The 18,012-nt window shown below is 44.2% G+C and overlaps 1 protein-coding gene across 2 annotated transcripts in view; it reads left to right on the plus strand.

Annotated features, from left to right (window-relative positions):
* LOC121532033 (ligand of Numb protein X 2-like) overlaps positions 1-15,802 on the plus strand; it is a 31,773-nt gene extending 15,971 nt beyond the window's left edge. For both annotated transcript variants that reach the window (XM_045227068.1, XM_045227069.1), the window contains 7 exons: positions 2,527-2,723; positions 10,149-10,586; positions 10,775-10,918; positions 11,904-12,078; positions 12,314-12,554; positions 13,162-13,320; positions 14,471-15,802. In XM_045227068.1, coding sequence (XP_045083003.1) covers positions 2,527-2,723; positions 10,149-10,586; positions 10,775-10,918; positions 11,904-12,078; positions 12,314-12,554; positions 13,162-13,320; positions 14,471-14,606 — 1,490 coding nt within the window. In that variant the 3' untranslated portion in view covers positions 14,607-15,802. The remainder of the gene's footprint in view (positions 1-2,526; positions 2,724-10,148; positions 10,587-10,774; positions 10,919-11,903; positions 12,079-12,313; positions 12,555-13,161; positions 13,321-14,470) is intronic.
* Positions 15,803-18,012: the final 2,210 nt, after the last annotated feature.

The following is an 18,012-nucleotide window of genomic DNA, read 5'->3' on the forward strand; positions in this document are numbered from 1 at the left end:
CTCAGGGACGTCGTTCACCATACTCTGGAATACCGCTGGAGCATTGGTCAGTCCAAACGGCATCACCTGATACTCGAAGTGACCCATCGGTGTATTGAAACCCGTCAACCACTCGTCCCCCTCTCTGATCCGGACCATGTGATACGCATTGCGTAGGTCTAGCTTGGTGAACACCGTAGCACCCTGTAAGGAGTCGAAGGCAGAACTCATCAAGGGCAGGGGATACTTGTTCTTGACCGTGATGTCATTCAACCCCCGATAATCAATACACGGTCGAAGAGAGCCATCCTTCTTACCCACAAAGAAGAATCCTGCCCCCAGGGGTGATGACGAGGGGACGAACGAGACCAGCAGCTAGGGACTCCTTGATGTAGGTCTCCAAAGCCTCACGTTCAGGTCGGGAGATACTGTATAACCTTCCCTTGGGGTAGACAGCTCCAGGGAACAGGTTGATGGCACAATCATATGGTCGGTGGGGAGGGAGTGACAGAGCCTTCTGCTTACTGAAAACTTCCCCCAAATCGTGATATGTCTCGGGAACCAGGGACAAATCTGGGGGTTTAGCCTCAATCACCTGACTGGGAACCGAATGGGGGCAGGCAGTCTTGAGACAGTTAGCATGACAATCAAGGCTCCAACTCGTTACCTTGCCCGTCACCCAATCGAACGTGGGATTGTGTTCCTTCAGCCAGGGGTATCCAAGGACCAGAGGAACCTGGGAAGACGGCAGAATGAAGAATGAAATCATCTCAGAATGATTCCCCGACAACCGCATCTTAACCGGTTCAGTCCTCATCGTGATACGTGCCAGACTACTGCCGTCCAGAGTGGTAGCTTCAATGGCTTCCGGCAATTGCTCCTTGGAAAGCCCCAGCTGTTCCACCAACTCGGCATCTAGAAAGCTTCCATCGGCACCTGAATCGATAAAAGCGTTAATCGCTAAGCTCTGATTCCTGTTCATAAGGGTAGCCGGGAAACGGGGTCTGACAGAGGTATTGAGAGGTCGAAACTGGCTCGCTAAAAGTCCTCCCAACTTTAGCGAGCCGCGCAGTTTGACGACCCGACTGGAACCTGAGAAGCTGATCGGTTGGGACGGAGCCCATTGCTTCTCCCTCCTTCGCTCTCGGACTCGATTATCCACCCGAATAGACAAGGCTACCAAGCTGTCCAGGTCACTAGACTCCGGATAGGAGATCAACTCATCCTTGAGCTGCTCCGACAGACCCTGGTAAAAGGCCGCTTGCAGAGCCTCCTCATTCCACCCACTCTCCACAGCCAACGTCTTGAACTCGATCACGAAGTCGGCCACGCTAGCAGTTCCTTGGCGAAGCGAAAACAGGCGCCTAGCTGCGTCCCTCCCTCGGACGGAATGGTCGAAGAGCTTCCTCATCTCGGCCGTGAACCCCTGGTATGAAGCCATGCAGGGATCCTGTCGTTCCCAAACGGCTGAAGCCCACTCCAGCGCTCGACCACGCAGCAACTCAATCACAAAGGCTATCCCTAGCCTTGTCTGTGGCATAAGAGTAGGGCTGTAGATCGAACACTAATCCACACTGCATAAGGAAGGAACGGCATCTTCCCAGCTCCCCCTCATATTTATCCGGTGTCGGAACCTTGGGCTCACGGGAAGGACACAGCTTCAGAAGCGGCAGGCGAGATGGGTGAAACCGGTAGTGGATCTTCCACCGGACACTTGCGTTGGTTCTGGACCTCCGTCAGACCGGTAGAAAGGTTCCGAACTGACAACGCGATCTCCTGTAGTACCGTGCTATGATGGCCCAACATCTTCTCCTGCTGGGTAATGGCATGGCGAACAGAGTCCAGGTCCGCTGGGTTCATTACTGGCCGGATCGTTCTGTCACGAGTTGCTAAGCCAGAACCCAGAAGCAGACCAGGACAAGGTAAGTTGAAACGAAGGTGAGTGTTTATTTACAAGTTCAAGAGTGATGCTGAATAATCCAGGGAACAGAGCGGGCGGCGTTGATTAGTTGTTGGGGGTGCAGTGGTTGATCCCATCCTGGGTCGGCAGCCGCCGACCACCAGGCAGAGGTTGGATGAAGGTTCCGGACGGGTGACTGCAGATGGAACAAAACGGGGGTAAGTAAGCAACAAACCAACAAGGTGCAAAAACAACAAAACTAACGCTAGGCTCTAAGACTGATACTCTGGTAAACCTACTGTTCATGGCTAACGATCCGGCAGGAATGGATGTTAGGCCAGAGCCTAAGAAGGGTGATGATCAGGACCAGGTGCGCAGATTGCTGATGGGATGCAGGTGCGGAAATCAAGAGAGCTCCCCGGAGCGTTCCAGAACCCTCGGGAAACTGGAGATCACGAACATAACAACTAGTCCACAGACAGGACCCGACTCAGACTGCCGGGATCGTTACAGAAAGGCAACCATGGACCATTGATGATGTGTTTGAGCATATATGAATCTGTGTGTGTGTGTCAGGTTGTATGTCTCAGGTTGTTTGTAAACATGTGTACCTCCACGACCATGTCCATCCCCTCCTCTCTCCACAGAGACCCCCCTGCGGTCCAGCCTGGTGGCCGAAACCAACGTGGTGGAGATGTTTCGGGAGGAGCAGGAAGAGGAGTTGGGCCTGCGTATCGTGGGAGGAAAGGACACGCCCCTGGGGAACATAGTGATCCAGGAGATCATCCGTGACTCACTGGCAGCCCGCGACGGCAGACTGGCCCCAGGGGACCACATTCTGGAGGTGAGCCAGGTTCCTCACTGTAAATAAGAGGGATAATAGGTCCCCTGGAAAATATGTTCAGTCCTCTCCCCTCCATCCCATCCTGTTATGTAGCTTTAGTGCTGTAGCCGTATACTTTGAAATGATCACCTTAACGATGGTAATGGCTGTACTTTGTGTAGATTGTGCTTGTTGGGAAGCTTTGACCTATACAGTCAGGATATTCCACAAAAAAAAAACTATTCCCTTGGGTTTCCATGATCCTCAGTCAATAGAGGCATTTGTTGGTGGGAAGGCAGATATTCAGGAGGAACGGCCCTGGTCTCTGGCTCCATGGAAACAGGTGTGGCAGAGATGTGTTGTCCAAGTATGCCCCATGAAACGGTCATTGGTGAACTGTCACCGTTTCAGGCAGAGTCCCTTCTTCTGGAAGGCCAAAGTGCACATGATTGCAGACAGGCTCTGTCTGTTTTTTTTTAATGTTTTCTTTTCTTGGACAGAAAGGGCTGATTATGACACGTAGTCTAGTGACCTTTTCTCTACGGTACTGGTTGTAAATGGGCCAAAAGGCTATTGAAGATTACATGCTAGTGGTGATGGTGTCTGATGGTGGTGGTGTCTGGAGATGGTGGTGTCTGGTGGGGGTGGTGGTGGTGGTGGTGTCTGGTGGTGATGGTGTCTGTTAGTGATGGTGTCTGGTGGTGATGGTGTCTGGTGGTGGTGGTGATGGTGTCTGGTGGTGATGGTGTCTGGTGGTGATGATGTATGGTGGTGATGGTGTATGGTGGTGATGGTGTCTGGTGGTGATGGTGTCTGGTGGTGGTCTCTACTTACAGTTGAAGTTGGAAGTTTACATACACTTAGGTTGGAGTCATTAAAACTTGTTTTTCAACCACTCCACACATTTCTTGTTAACAAACTATAGTTTTGGCAAGTCGGTTAGGATATCTACATTGTGCATGACACAAGTAATTTTTCCAACAATTGTTTACAGACAGATTATTTCACTTATAATTCACTGTATCACAATTCCAGTGGATCAGAAGTTTACATACACTAAGTTGACTGTGCCTTTAAACAGCTTGGAAAATTCCAGAAAATGATGTCATGGCTTTAGAAGCTTCTGATAGGCTAATTGACATCATTTGAGTCAATTGGAGGTGTACCTGTGGATGTATTTCAAGGCCTACCTTCAAACTCAGTGCCTCTTTGCTTGACATCATGGGAAAATCAAAATAAATCAGACAAATTGTAGACCACAAGTCAGGTTCATCCTTGGGAGCAATTTCCAAACGCTTGAAGGTACCACGTTCATCTGTACAAACAATAGTATGCAAGTATAAACACCATGGGACCACGCAGCCGTCATACCGCTCAGGAAGGAGACGCGTTCTGTCTCCTAGAGATGAACGTACTTTGGTGCGAAAAGTGCAAATCAATCCCAGAACAACAGCAAAGGACCTTGTGAAGATGCTGGAGGAAACAGGTACAAAAGTATCTATATCCACAGTAAAACGAGTCCTATATCGACATAACCTGAAAGGCCGCTCAGCAAGGAAGAAGCCACTGCTCCAAAACCGCCATAAAAAAAACTGACTACGGTTTGCAACTGCACATGGGGACAAAGATTGTACTTTTTGGAGAAATGTCCTCTGGTCTGATGAAACAAAAATAGAACTGTTTGGCCATAATGACCATTGTTATGTTTGGAAGAAAAAGGGGGTGGCTTGCAAGCCGAAGAACACCATCCCAACTGTGAAGCACGGGGGTGGCAGCATCATGCTGTGGGGGTGCTTTGCTGCAGGAGGGACTGGTGCACTTCACAAAATAGATGGCATCATGAGGAAGGAAAATTATGTGGATATATTGAAGCAACATCTCAAGACATCAGTCAGGAAGTTAAAGCTTGGTCGCAAATGGGTCTTCCAAATGGACAATGACCCCAAGCATACTTCTAAAGTTGTGGCAAAATGGCTTAAGGACAATAAAGTCAAGGTATTGGAGTGGCCATCACAAAGCCCTGACCTCCAACCTATAGAAAATGTGTGGGCAGAATTGAAAAAGCGTGTGCGAGCAAGGAGGACAACAAACCTGACTCAGTTACACCAGCTCTGTCAGGAGGAATGGGCCAAAATTCACCCACTTATTGTGGGAAGCTTGTGGAAGGCTTCCCAAAACGTTTGACCTAAGTTAAACAATTTAAAGACAATGCTACCAAATACTAATTGAGTGTATGTAAACTTCTGACCCACTGGAAATGTGATGAAATAAATAAAAGCTGAAATAAATAATTATCTCTACTATTATTCTGACATTTCACATTCTTAAAATAAAATGGGGGTCCTAACTGACCTAAAACTGACTTTTTACTAGGATTAAATGTCAGGAATTGTGAAAAACTGAGTTTAAATGTATTTGGCTAAGGTGTATGTAAACGTCCGACTTCAACTGTACAGTCTTCAAACCCCTTGAATTATTTCACATTTTGTAGTGGTACAGCCTGAATTCTCACCAATCTACACAAAATACCCCATAATGACAAAGTGAAAACATTTGTTTTATTTAATTTGGGCAAATTTATTGAAAAGGAAATTCAGAAATATCTAATTTACATACAGTACCAGTCAAACGTTTGGACACACCTACTCATTCAAGGTTCTTTCTTTCTTTTTACTATTTTTTACATTGTAGAATAATAGTGAAGACATCAAAACTATGAAATAACACATATGGAATCATGTAGTAACCAAAGAAGTGTTAAACAAATCAAAATATATTTTATATTTGAGATTCTTAAAATAGCCACCCTTTGTCTTGATGACAGCTTTGCACACTCTTGGCATTCTCTCAACCAGCTTCACCTGGAATGCTTTTCCAACAGTCTTGAAGGAGTTCCCACATATGCTGAGCACTTGTTGGCTGCTTTTCCTTCACTCTGCCGTCCGACTCATCCCAAACCATCTCAATTGGGTTGAGGTCGGGGGATTGTGTAGGCCAGGTCATCTGATGCAGCACTCCATCAAATCAATTTAATTTGCCACATGCACCAAATACAGTGAAATGCTTACTTACAATCCCTTAAACAACAATGCAGTTTTAAGTAAAAAATAGGTAAGTTAAAAATAAAAAATAATTAAAGAGCAGCGGTAAAATAAAATAACAGTAGGGAGACTATATACAGGGGGTACCGGTACAGAGTCAATGTGCGGGGGCACCGGTTAGTCAAGGTAATTGAGGTAATATGTACATAGAGTAGAGTTAAAGTGACTATGCATAGATAATAAACAGAGCAGCAGCAGCGTAAAAGAGGGGGTGGGGTGGGGGGGACAATGCAAATAGTCCGGGTAGCCATGATTAGCTGTTCAGGAGTCTTATGGCTTGGGGGTAAAAGCTGTTAAGAGGCTATCTTCTGTATACCCCCCCCCCGCACACCTTGTCACAACACAACTGATTGGCTCAAACGCATTAAGAAGGAAAGAAATTCCACAAATTAACTTCTAAGAAGGCATGCCTGTTAATTGAAATGCATTCCAGGTGACTACTTCATGAAGCTGGTTGAGAGAATGCCAAGAGTGTGCAAAGCTGTCATCAAGGCAAAGGGTGGCTATTTGAAGAATCTCAAATATAAAATATATTTTGATTTATTTAGCACTTGTTTGGTTACTACATGATTCCATATGTGTTATTTCATAGTTTTGATGTTTTCTGTATTATTCTGTAAGAAAAACCCTTGAATGAGTAGGTGTGTCCAAACCTTTGACTGGTAGTGTAAGTATTCACAACCCTGGGTCAATACTTTTTAAAAGCACCTTTGGCAGTGATTACAGCTGTGAGTCTTTCTGGGTAAGTCTCTAAGAGCTTTACACCCCTGGATTGTACAACATTTGCCCATTATTCTTTTCGAAATTCTTCAAGATCTGTTGCTAGACAACCATTTTTAGGTATTGCCATAGATTTTCAAGTAGATTTAGGTCAGCCACTCAGGAACATTCACTGTCTTCTTGGTATGCAACTCCAGTGTAGATTTGGCCTTGTGTTTTAGGTTATTGTCCTGCTGAAAGGTGAATTCATTTCCCAGTGTCTGGTGGAAAGCAGACTGAACCAGATTTGTCCTCTAGGATTTCCGTTAGGTTTCTTTCTTATCCTGAAAAACTCCCCAGTCCTTAACGATTAATAGCTTTATACAGTATTACTTTAGTGCCTCGTTGCAAACAGGATGCTTGTTTTAGAATATTTATTCTGTGCAGGCTTCCTTCTTTTCACTGTCAATTAGGTTAGTACTGTGGAGTAACTACATACAATGTTGTTGATCCATCCTCAGTTTTTCATTAAACTCTGTAACTGTTTTAAAGTCACCATTGGCCTTGTGGTTAAAGGATGCCTGTATCTTTGTAGTGACTGGGTATATTGATACACCATCTAAAGTGTAATTATTAACTTCACCATGCTCAAAGGGATATTCAGTGTCTGCTTTTAAAATGTTTACCCATCTACCAATAGGTGCCCTTCTTTGCGAGGCATTGGAAAACCTCCCTGGTCTTTGTGGTTGAATCTGTGTTTGAAATTCTTTGCTCGACTGTGGGACCTTACAGATAATTGTATGTGTGGGGTACAGAGATGAGATAATCATTCAGAAATCTTGTTAAACACTATTATTGCACACAGAGTGAGTCCATGTAACCTAATATGTGACTTGTTAAGAACATTTTTACTCCTGAACTTATTTAGCCCTGCCATAATAAAGGGGTTGAATAATTATTGACTCAAGACATTTCAGCTTTTCATTGTTTATTAACTTGTAGAAATTTCGAAAAATGTAATTCCACGTTGACATTACGGCGTATTGTGTGTAGGCCAGTGACAAAACATCTCAATTTAATCCATTTTAAATTCAGGTTGTAACACAACAAAATGTGGAAAAAGTAAAGGGGTGTGAATACTTTCTGATGACACTGTAACTCCACTCTCTTGATAGTATGGTTCTCGTTTGGTTCCATTTTGCCTTTTGTTTGTGTCAACAAATGACGGTGGACACTAGTTGGTAGAGTAATGTGACCTATCAAAATGTTAAGGGTTTATTCAAAGTGATACATTGTGGAGAGTAGATCCTGAACTATTTCAAAACAGATGTAAACAATATACAATGCATTCACCTGGTTTCCATCCAGAGGGTAGATCTAGGGAACAGAGATAGTATGTCTAAGGGGGTTTCACAAAGATGCAGCTTCCTTTCTTCCCACGATCTTGCTCCCTCTCTCCTCCTTGGATTTCTCCTCCCACGGCTGTCCTGGAATGTGACGGTGCCACAGTAAACTGAGCTGACGGACCAGTTCACTCTCTACTCTGGCAGGGGTGCAGGACAATGCCTGAGCCCATCTCTTCCTCGGGGCTGACCAATCAAAAATGTGGAATTTGGAATGAAAACACCTCTCATCTAACCTCACTGGCTGCCTCGGGAGCAGTAATATAACCCCCCACTTTTTGGCTCTTTTGTGGACGGCTAGTGGCTATAAAGAGATACTGTATGTGTGAAGGAGCAGAGATTGCGTTCCTAATTTGTTGCAATTGAATCTCTCGCTTCCCCTTGAGTTGATCCATTGATTTTAAGAAGGGCTCAGTTGGTAGACCATGGCGCTTGCAACGCCAGGGTTGTGGGTTCGATTCCCACGGGGGGCCAGTATGAAAATGTATGCACTCACTAACTGTAAGTTGCTCTGGATAAGAGCGTCTGCTAAATGACTAAAATGTTTGTAAAGCTGGAATTGCTCTAAAATTATTTTGTACGTCTATTCTACCGGAGGTCGGTACAATGCCTCAATACAATGCATCAACCAACATGAATCGAGGTACCTGCGGTTTTTGACTAGACATGCCAAAGATAAGTGTTTCCCCTATATGCATTTAGCAGCGGCGCACATCCACTGCTAAATCATGGCCGCCACTGCAAAACATTTTTACAAACTAAAATACATGTTTTTTTAGTTTAATTTTAATAATAATTTTCGGGATGGTAAAACGTTTTCAGTGTAAACTTAAATGACTAAAACCAGATATAAAGTATGTAGAAAATATAATAGAGCAATATAGTTTTTACAAGAACATATTGGAGACCTTACAATCGCCTAAATAAAAACTAGACAGGGATAATCTAAAGTTCTAAAAATGGCATGGCATGGGGTCCCCATTGATTTTGTTATAATGTTTGAGTGTCTCAGATAGCATAAGCCATGGCAAAATGTGGAAAATTGCTGAAAATTAGCTTTGAAACAGACATTTTTATCTCAGCCCCAAGTGTAGAATTGCAAGAAACTAGCATTAAAACTGTTAAATGTTCTCTCTGCCCCATGGCAAAATGTGTAGAATTGCAGATAATTAGCTTTAAAACAGCAAAAATTGTCTCTGTGGCCAAGAGGAAGTCCTCTAAAAGAATGCTGTTCATTGACTACAGCTCAGCATTCAACACCATAGTGCCCTCCAAGCTCATCACTAAGCTATGGACCCTGGGATTAAACACCTCCCTCTGCAACTGGATCCTGGACGTCCTGACAGGCCGCCCCCAGATGGTGAGGGTAGGCAACAACACATCTGCCACGCTGATCCTTAACATGGGGCCCCTCAGGGGTGCGTGCTGTGTCCCCTCCTGTATGGCAACTGCTTGGTATCCGACCATAAGGCGCTACAGAGGGTAGTGTGTATGGCCCAGTACATCACTGGGGCCGAGCTCCCTGCCATCCAGGACCTCTATACCAGGCGGTGTAAGAGGAAGGCCCTAAAAATGGTCAAAGACTCCAGCCACCGAAGTCATAGATTGTTCTCTCTGCTACTGCACAGCAAGCAGTAACGATGCACCAAGTCTGGAACCAACAGGACCCTGAACAGCTTCTACCCCCAAACCATAAGACTGCTAAATAGTTAACCAAATAGCTACCCGGACTATCTGCATTGACCCTTTTTGCACTAACGCTTTTGACTCATCACATACGCTGCTGCTACTGTTTATTATCTATCCTGTTGCCTAGTCACTTTATCCCTACTTATATGTACATATCTACCTCAATTACCTCGTACCCCTGCACATCGACGCGGTACTGGTACCCCGTGTATATAGCCAAGTCATCATTACTCATTGTGTATTTTTTCCTTGTGTTATTATTTGTATACATTTTTTTTCTCTCTCTCTGCATTGTTGGGAAGGGCCCGTAAGTAAGCATTTCACTCATAGTATACACCTGTTGTTTTTACAAAGCATGTGACAAATAACATTTGATTGGATTTGAATTATATCTTGAAGAGGAAAAAAGTATTTTATTTCCACTATACATCAGCGCAGGGACCAGTCACTTCCCACAGCTGTTGATACTTTGTATATTTAGTCCACCTGCAGTGTTTCAGAGGGCTGCTGTATCAGTGACAGTGTTACTGACCATGTGGTGTTGTGTTTTCTAGGTGAATGGCATCAGCCTAGCCTCTATCCCACACGGCTGGGCCATCTCCATGCTGCGGCGGCCATGTCCCTTGCTCAGACTCATCGTCACGCAGGAGAAGGGCTTCAACCCCCGTCACCCACAACGCCCTGGTCTCGAGCACCACCCGCCCCCCTCCCCCATCACACCCACCACCTCCCCTCCCTCTCACAGTCCCCACAGCACTGCCCACAGCCAGGGCACGGTGATCCAGGTGACGCTGGTGAAGAGGGACCGCTCGGACCCGCTAGGTATCAAACTGATCCGCAAGTCGGACGAGACAGGGATCTTCATTCTGGACCTGCTGGCGGGGGGGCTGGCGGCCAAGGACGGGAAACTATGCAACAATGACAAGGTGCTGGCCATCAACGGGCAAGACCTGAGACACGGCACCCCAGAGAGCGCTGCACAGATCATACAGGTATGTCTTATGTTGACAAGTTACAGCACGGCTATTTGATGGAGACCAAAGAATGGAAATAGGATTCATTATAATCCCTTAAGGAAACATTGACTTTCATGTTAGCAGAGGTTCCCAGGATTGATTTGCTGGCTGTGTAATGAATGTGAGGCCTGATCTATATGTGTATATAATGTGTGTGTCTGCAGGCCAGTGAGGTGCGGGTGAACTTTGTGGTGATGAGGCAGCCGCAGCCCCAGGAGGAGGGGGGCAGCGGGGGAGAGGGGCAGGGCCGAGTGGCCAGGAGGGCTCCAGAACCCCAGTACTTCAGACGCCCCTCCACCTACATGAAGGTAAACAGTCTCCTCCCCCGATGTTTAGAACTTACAAATCACTGTACTACAAACTGCTGTATATCTCGGTTAGTATTGTGTATGCTAGTGTCAGTTAGTGTGTACACACATGATCCTAAGAGCCTGTCATGTTTACATAATGTAAAGGTAATCATGGCACCACAGTCCCATCCCAGCCCTCTGTCACCAGTCCAGACTACCTAGCACTTCCACAGAAGCCCTCCTCACTCAGACAGAGGTGAAAGGGGCCTTGGGAGCAGACAGACGCCTGTGTCCCTGGTCCAGAGATGAAAGCCCTTCTCTGGGGCCTGCTCACTCCTGATCAAAAGGCCCAGGGTGCTGCCTCACTCTGCCGCTGTGGGGCCACTACCACGTTTTGTTTGTTTGTTGCTTTGGGTGGCAGAGGATCAAAGCTGTTGACAGTTAGCTTTCACCTGCAGAGCCCAGGCTTTGAGTGTTGTTGGGGGGGACGGTTCCCTGCTGGGGGGAGGAAGAGGGAGGGCTCTCCTCCTCCCCTCCCCTCCTCCCCTCCCCCAGTCCCCTCTGAAGGTTTACAGACTCCAGAGAGAGAGAGAGAGAGAGAGAACAAGGAAGCTGGCAGGAGCCGTGGATTTTGACACGTGTGCTCCGCAACGAGAGCCAATTGTCGATCCTTGCACATTACCTCTGGGTTTGAGTCCGCAGCTGCATCTGAAATGCTGCCTCACATTGGTTTGGACAAGCGGTTTCACAAGGTCAATTAAGTCAAAAGACCCATCTCACTTGTAGGAAATGGAGAGGGGAAGATGATGGGCGGCACAGCCCAGAAGGGATGCAGAGTCAGGAAAATTGTGCATGTTTTCTTTGACGCCAGTCTTCTCTGTTGGCCAGAAATAATTATTATGAAGTAGTATTGATCTTAAGAACAGGAAGTCAATCTGAATGGACTACTGTATGCACCTCATGAATGTAAAGCAAATGAAGGGTTCTTCCTGTTGTTTCCCAGGATCCTCCAGGGGGCTTCTCCAGCCAGGAGAAGACGGTGAGTCTGAAGAAGGAACCGAGGCTCTCCCTGGGTATCACCATCGCTGGTGGGAGGGACTGCCGCAGCCGCCTGCCCATCTACATCACCAGTGTCCAGCCTGTCGGCTGCCTGCACCGAGACGGCACTATCAAAACGGGTACACCTGTGATCTATGCTTTCCTACAACCACATGACAGTTTTCATTCCATACCTTGACCCCATGTAGCATGGCTCATGTTCAGATTTAAATGCCTACGGGGATAATTCTGTTAGTGATGAGGTAGACAATATGCATACCTCTTGCACATTTAATCGGAAGACCTTTTGATGTAAGGTCAGCTTTGCATGCAGAGGCTACATCTCTTGACATGGTTCTGGTTTCGGTTGCCTAGGGGATGTCCTGATGAGCATCAACGGCGTGGATCTGACCCAGCTGACCTACAATGAGGCGGTGTCGGTGCTGAAGGCCCAGACGGCCCACGCCCAGGTAGTCCTCAGGGTCATCCAGACCATCTCAGAGGAGCCCGAGGGGGAGGGGGAGGCCGCCAAAGAGGAAATGGAGTCTGTGGAGAACCAAAGGGAGGATGATGTCAACTGGGCCCCGCTGTGGACCCACTGGCTGGGTCTGCCAAGGTAAACACATTCTAATCATTGGTTTGGAAAATAACTCACCTCAACTTTGCATGATCTCAACTTTGCATGCCTTCAGTTCACATCCATCTGTGTCATAATGAGTGATAATGTTCTGTACAGAGTGAAGAAAAGTACCTTATCAATTGTTTCAGGTGGCCATTTAAAACATGGAAGTCTTAATTTCGTGCTTATGAAATAAAAGTACCTTATCAATTGTTTCAGGTGGCCATTTAAAACATGGAAGTCTTAATTTCGTGCTTATGAAATAAAAGTACCTATCAATTGTTTCAGGTGGCCATTTAAAACATGGAAGTCTTAATTTCGTGCTTATGAAATAAAAGTACCCTATCAATTGTTTCAGGTGGCCATTTAAAACATGGAAGTCTTAATTTCGTGCTTATGAAATAAAAGTACCCTATCAATTGTTTCAGGTGGCCATTTAAAACATGGAAGTCTTAATTTCGTGCTTATGAAATAAAAGTACCCTATCAATTGTTTCAGGTGGCCATTTAAAACATGGAAGTCTTAATTTTGTGCTTATGAAATCACGCTGACACTTTTGAGGATCTAATTTGTCCATTTCCTCTCCTCCTCCTCCTCCTTACAGTCACATGCACTGGTGCCGTAACATCGTGTTGCTGAAGACCAATCAGGAGAGCTGGGGCTTCAGCATTGTGGGTGGCTATGAAGAAAGCCACGGACAGCAGCCCTTCTTCATCAAGACCATCGTGCCTGGTACACCCGCCCACTTCGACGGACGCCTCAAGTGAGTTGCTTCACATGGACGATGCTAGTTTCTAATAATAAACCTGAGTGAAAAAATAAGAGTCGTTACTATCTGTGTGGGTGAAATGGAAGAGAGGTGAAGGGTAGTGTAGGAGTAGTAAGGAGGGGGGTTATGTTTCTGTAAGCCTGCAATGTTATTTGATAAGGTATGGTATGTACTCCCTTTCAGGTTGAGGTCAATTCCAATTCAATTCCAGTCAATTCAGAAAGTAAACAAAATTTTCCTCATTTAAAGCTGCAATATGTAACGTTTTGGGCGATCCAACCAAATCAACATAGAAATGTAGTTATAGATCTGTTATTCGCATTGAAAGCAAGTCTAAGACACTGTAGCTCTGTTCTATATGCTTCCCGTTCTTAAGTTGCGTTTTTGCTTCTTTTACCTTCGGTTATGTACACCAGCTTCAAACAGCTGAAAATACCATCTTTTTTTATTGAAAATATATTGCACAGCAGTTTAGATGGTACAATGATTGCTTGTTTTGTCACATAAACTGAAATTAGGCGAACTATTACAATTTTTGCAACCAGGAAATGGCAGAGCGATTCTGCATATTGCACATTTAAAAGCACACGTCAATCTAAGTAACATAATACAAAAATCCCCACCACAATCCCTCTGTTTAAGCTAGAGATATGTGTTTTTGAATGGGCTGCGTCTCAATCCACCGTATCCGCCTGTCTGCATTGTGCACCTGTACAGCGGTGTTTGTCAGACCATGAGATATCCAAAAAATCGGTCTTCTCACGAAAACGTCTGTAGCGTCCGAACGGAATGGCCTAGAGGTTAAAAGCATTGAAGGGAGTTGGAATTTCAGTATACTTCCTGAATTGAAATGGAATTGACCCCAACCCTTCTCCTTTTTGTGCAGGCCTGCCTCTCCAAGGACAGGATTTAACAGAAATACCTGCTTTCACCATTAATTAAACTGCAGAGATGGAGCCAGCCTGGTATCCAGTGCACATAAGATGTGTGATTCTCCTGTAGAAGTCCATTGTACTGTATTTAGACCTTACTGCACAGCTGTTAGGAGACTGATTAGGGTGACGGGTAGGTCATTGTGTTACATGTATTGTGCCCATCTCTGCCCCATGTTTACTGACTGTCCCGTCCTCTGTGTTGTCTCCAGGTGTGGTGATGAGATTGTAGCTGTGAACGGAGCCACCACGGTGGGCATGAACAACTCATCCCTCATACCCATGCTCAAGCTGCAGAAGAATAAAGTTACACTGACTGTGGTGTCCTGGCCGGGGAGCCTGGTGTAGATACACACACACACACACACACACACCCTGCCCTGCTCAGCTCATGTCTCCACTGAGTCTCTTGTCATCTCTGCACACAACACCCTAGAATCTCATTGGTGACATTCTTGGAAGGTTTGTTGTATTGTTATTTTAACTAGATCTCTTCTGATGTGGATTGTAATATAGATTGTCAATTTGCACATTGCCCTAGCTGACTAGTGTGACTGAATGACACATTTCAGTTGGTTCACTGCTTTGATTATTGTTGTTGTTACTCAAAAGGGCAGGTGATTGTGAACAAATCGGGCTAATCAGGGTGGAAGATGAATTGACAATCAGTTAACTATATTTCAAGGTAAACTGGAAGCATCTTTACCGTTTTGGAATTATTGTTTTTACCCATTTGTTAATGATGATTTGGAAAAATGCTACTGGCCTATTTGCATTTTCCATAACTGGGATATATTTGTAGATCTCAAATTTCATGTGAAAAGGGCCTATTTTAGGCTATGAAATATATCCTTATAATTTCACAGTTAATGAAGAAAATGGATTTACTATACCAAATTGATTAGGAAAGGGTGACCGTTGACTATGTAGAAAGATGCCAGTCACATGTACCCATCCTCTCCAACACCTTTACCTTTTATTTTTGTACTATTTAGATTTTAACAGATACTGTTGTTTTATCCATATATAAGGACATTCTAGTGGCTTCTGGGTTTTATGAATGATTTAGTTCCTAACTGTACTGTAGTCATCTCTTCAATTTCTGTGCAATGCCTCATACCAAATGTCTTTGATTAATGTGGGTGCCTTGTACATGTTAAAGGACAGATCAAAGTTCAAACACTTGCCTTAATTACCACAACCAAAAATTGTTCTTTGTTCTTTAAGCTCCCACCTCTAGTTGTCTTACCAATGAGAAAGTGGAGGGGGGATCTGTTCAATGTTATCCAGCACATTGTAGTTCTAATGTTCACAGGAAGAGCCAGGAGGAGACCAGAGCTGCTGGCCTTAGTTGGAGCTTTAGATTAACTTCTACTGTTCTTTTCGGGGTGTCATAAAAACACTAGAGGCCTCTCTCATTGAATCCTGAGAATGTGATATGAAACTATACAGAGGGCTCCTATTTCAGTTAAGGGAAATATAGGCATTATATATTGTGTAATGGACCATCCCCAGTTTCGTAATGTTCTAAAACCTCAATAATATATTTGTGTTCTGTGTCTTTTTGTATTTTATGCATCATATTTACAAAGCACTTACAGCATCCCAGAAGAGCTTAACAATAACAGTATGGGATTGAATATGTTTTCAAGTCCAGCACTTAGAAAAACAAGTATATTCCTGCATGGCCATTCCTCCACAGGCCTGTGTTGTGCTATCCTCTCAATGGGACTTGCTTTACTATTGGTACCCTGGCCTCTGGCTGTACTGTGGCTGGGGGGGATATCAGTCATCTGGAGTGGCATGATGGGTAAGTGGGCCAGGCGTGTTGCCACAGGAGAACTTTAGGAAGAATGTAAATCAGGACGATGGAGTCGCAGAGCAAGCAGCACTGGACAGAGGACATTGGCTTTAAATCATCCCTGGCTCTCCAGCAAGGGTCAAGGCCTCAATTTCAGCTCAGTGAAAAATATAAGGAATGAAATGGTTGGTTGGAAACGGTTATATTAGTATCGTTATTGATCAATGAAAAATGTCTACTTGTTGCCTCTTGTTTTGTATCATTACTGCAACGTGGTAATGAAAACATTAGGAGTTATGGGTGTTTGCTGCAGAGGATGTTGAGAAAAAGCTGTTGTGCTAGAATAGAGACACCGGCAGAAACAGTTATTCCCTTAGTTCTTGAATTGCGATTGCATTTGCGTCCCTAGCCCTTGATCATGACTTATTTCCATTACATGACACATAAAAGTCATTGGACGAAGGTGTATTCTGTAGGAGGGAGTTGTTAAAAAGCCCCGACACTCATTCTGAACATTAACACGCATCGCTTGTGGTACGGTTTTGAAAGCATAAGAACAATTTTATATCAGCATTAAATAAGTAAATTAAACAAAAGGTTCAATTGATACACACCTTTTATAGGGTTAGTGTTAAAACACGGCCATATCTCCATGTTACAGTGTTTGTTTACCGAAGACAGAGGGACCACGTGCTAATTAGCTATCTAGCGTGCTCTGAACACCTGTGTGTAATCGAGTCACATTTAGATTTAGTTTTGGCTGCCAAAGCCCGTCTACCTCTGAAAATAACCAATAAGGTCTTTGGACCTTGAGGAGTAACGCTAGGCTCCTTAAGAGTACATCTTGGGCTATTGCGTCCTTTGTCTTTTCAACCATGAAAAACACTTTAAAATGACAAAAACGTATATTTATATAAGTTTGATTATATTGAACTGTTTTTCAATGATAAAACATAATGCAAGTATTTAATATATTCTATAGATCAATAAAAACAGAAGGCTATTAATTCTAATATGTATGTCCTTCAGTGTTATGTCATTGGTGTTAGCGCCTTGAAAGTCACTCATTACAAGGACCTTGAGCATTCCCTCCAGTGGCAAACTGTAATCGGGGGAGGGGTCTATAAAAACAATTATTAGCTAATCACACCCTTTCAGTATGTCATACATTTGAGGACTCTAAATCCAGTGTCACTTGGTGTTAGTCAATTTAAATGAAGGGAAATGACATTGTGTGCTAAATTATTAATCATATCACTTTAGTAAATTATTTTTAAAGGGTTAATTACCTTAGATTTGAGCATCTGTTGCCTCCATTTAAGAACATCCTTAATCACCTAAAATGTATAATTGGTGTTACTACTCCTACTGGTGGTACAATGTTATTATAATGGTAAAAATTAATTAAAGTCATTAAGCTGGCCTATTAGTTGATTTAGAATGGTTAGATTTCCCAAATACATTTAAATAAAAAAAAGCATTTCCAAATGCCAACGCAACTCAAGAACGACCCAAAACCTAAAACGCAATCGTTTGAGTTTAGGCCATCATGCTTGGTTAGATGATGTCGCTGGACCATAGCAGAATACATCTATTTGCCCACAAGTAATGTGATACATTTGTTACATAATGATGTGATTGCAAGTACACTCAATTAACTTCAACACTCAATATGTGATACTTTCAAAGCATTGAAATGATGTTTGCGGGGGAATATTGGCCCTTGCTTCTTCTTCTCATACTGCGATCAGGAAATTTGGAAATGTAGCTTTAAGGGTCAGATTTTATTCAAAAAGACAATTTAGCAGAGACATGGCATGAATACAAAATGGTTAGACCTGCTGTACACTACTACACACTCATAGCTCATCTCCTCTCTTGGTGTGTCAGTCTGCCCTCTGGAGGACGGAGGAAGAGACCCAGCCACCCATCTCCACCTCTCTGCATTGTCAC

Source organism: Coregonus clupeaformis, chromosome 2, assembly GCF_020615455.1.
Source record: "Coregonus clupeaformis isolate EN_2021a chromosome 2, ASM2061545v1, whole genome shotgun sequence".
Classification (NCBI taxonomy): Eukaryota; Metazoa; Chordata; class Actinopteri; order Salmoniformes; family Salmonidae; genus Coregonus; species Coregonus clupeaformis.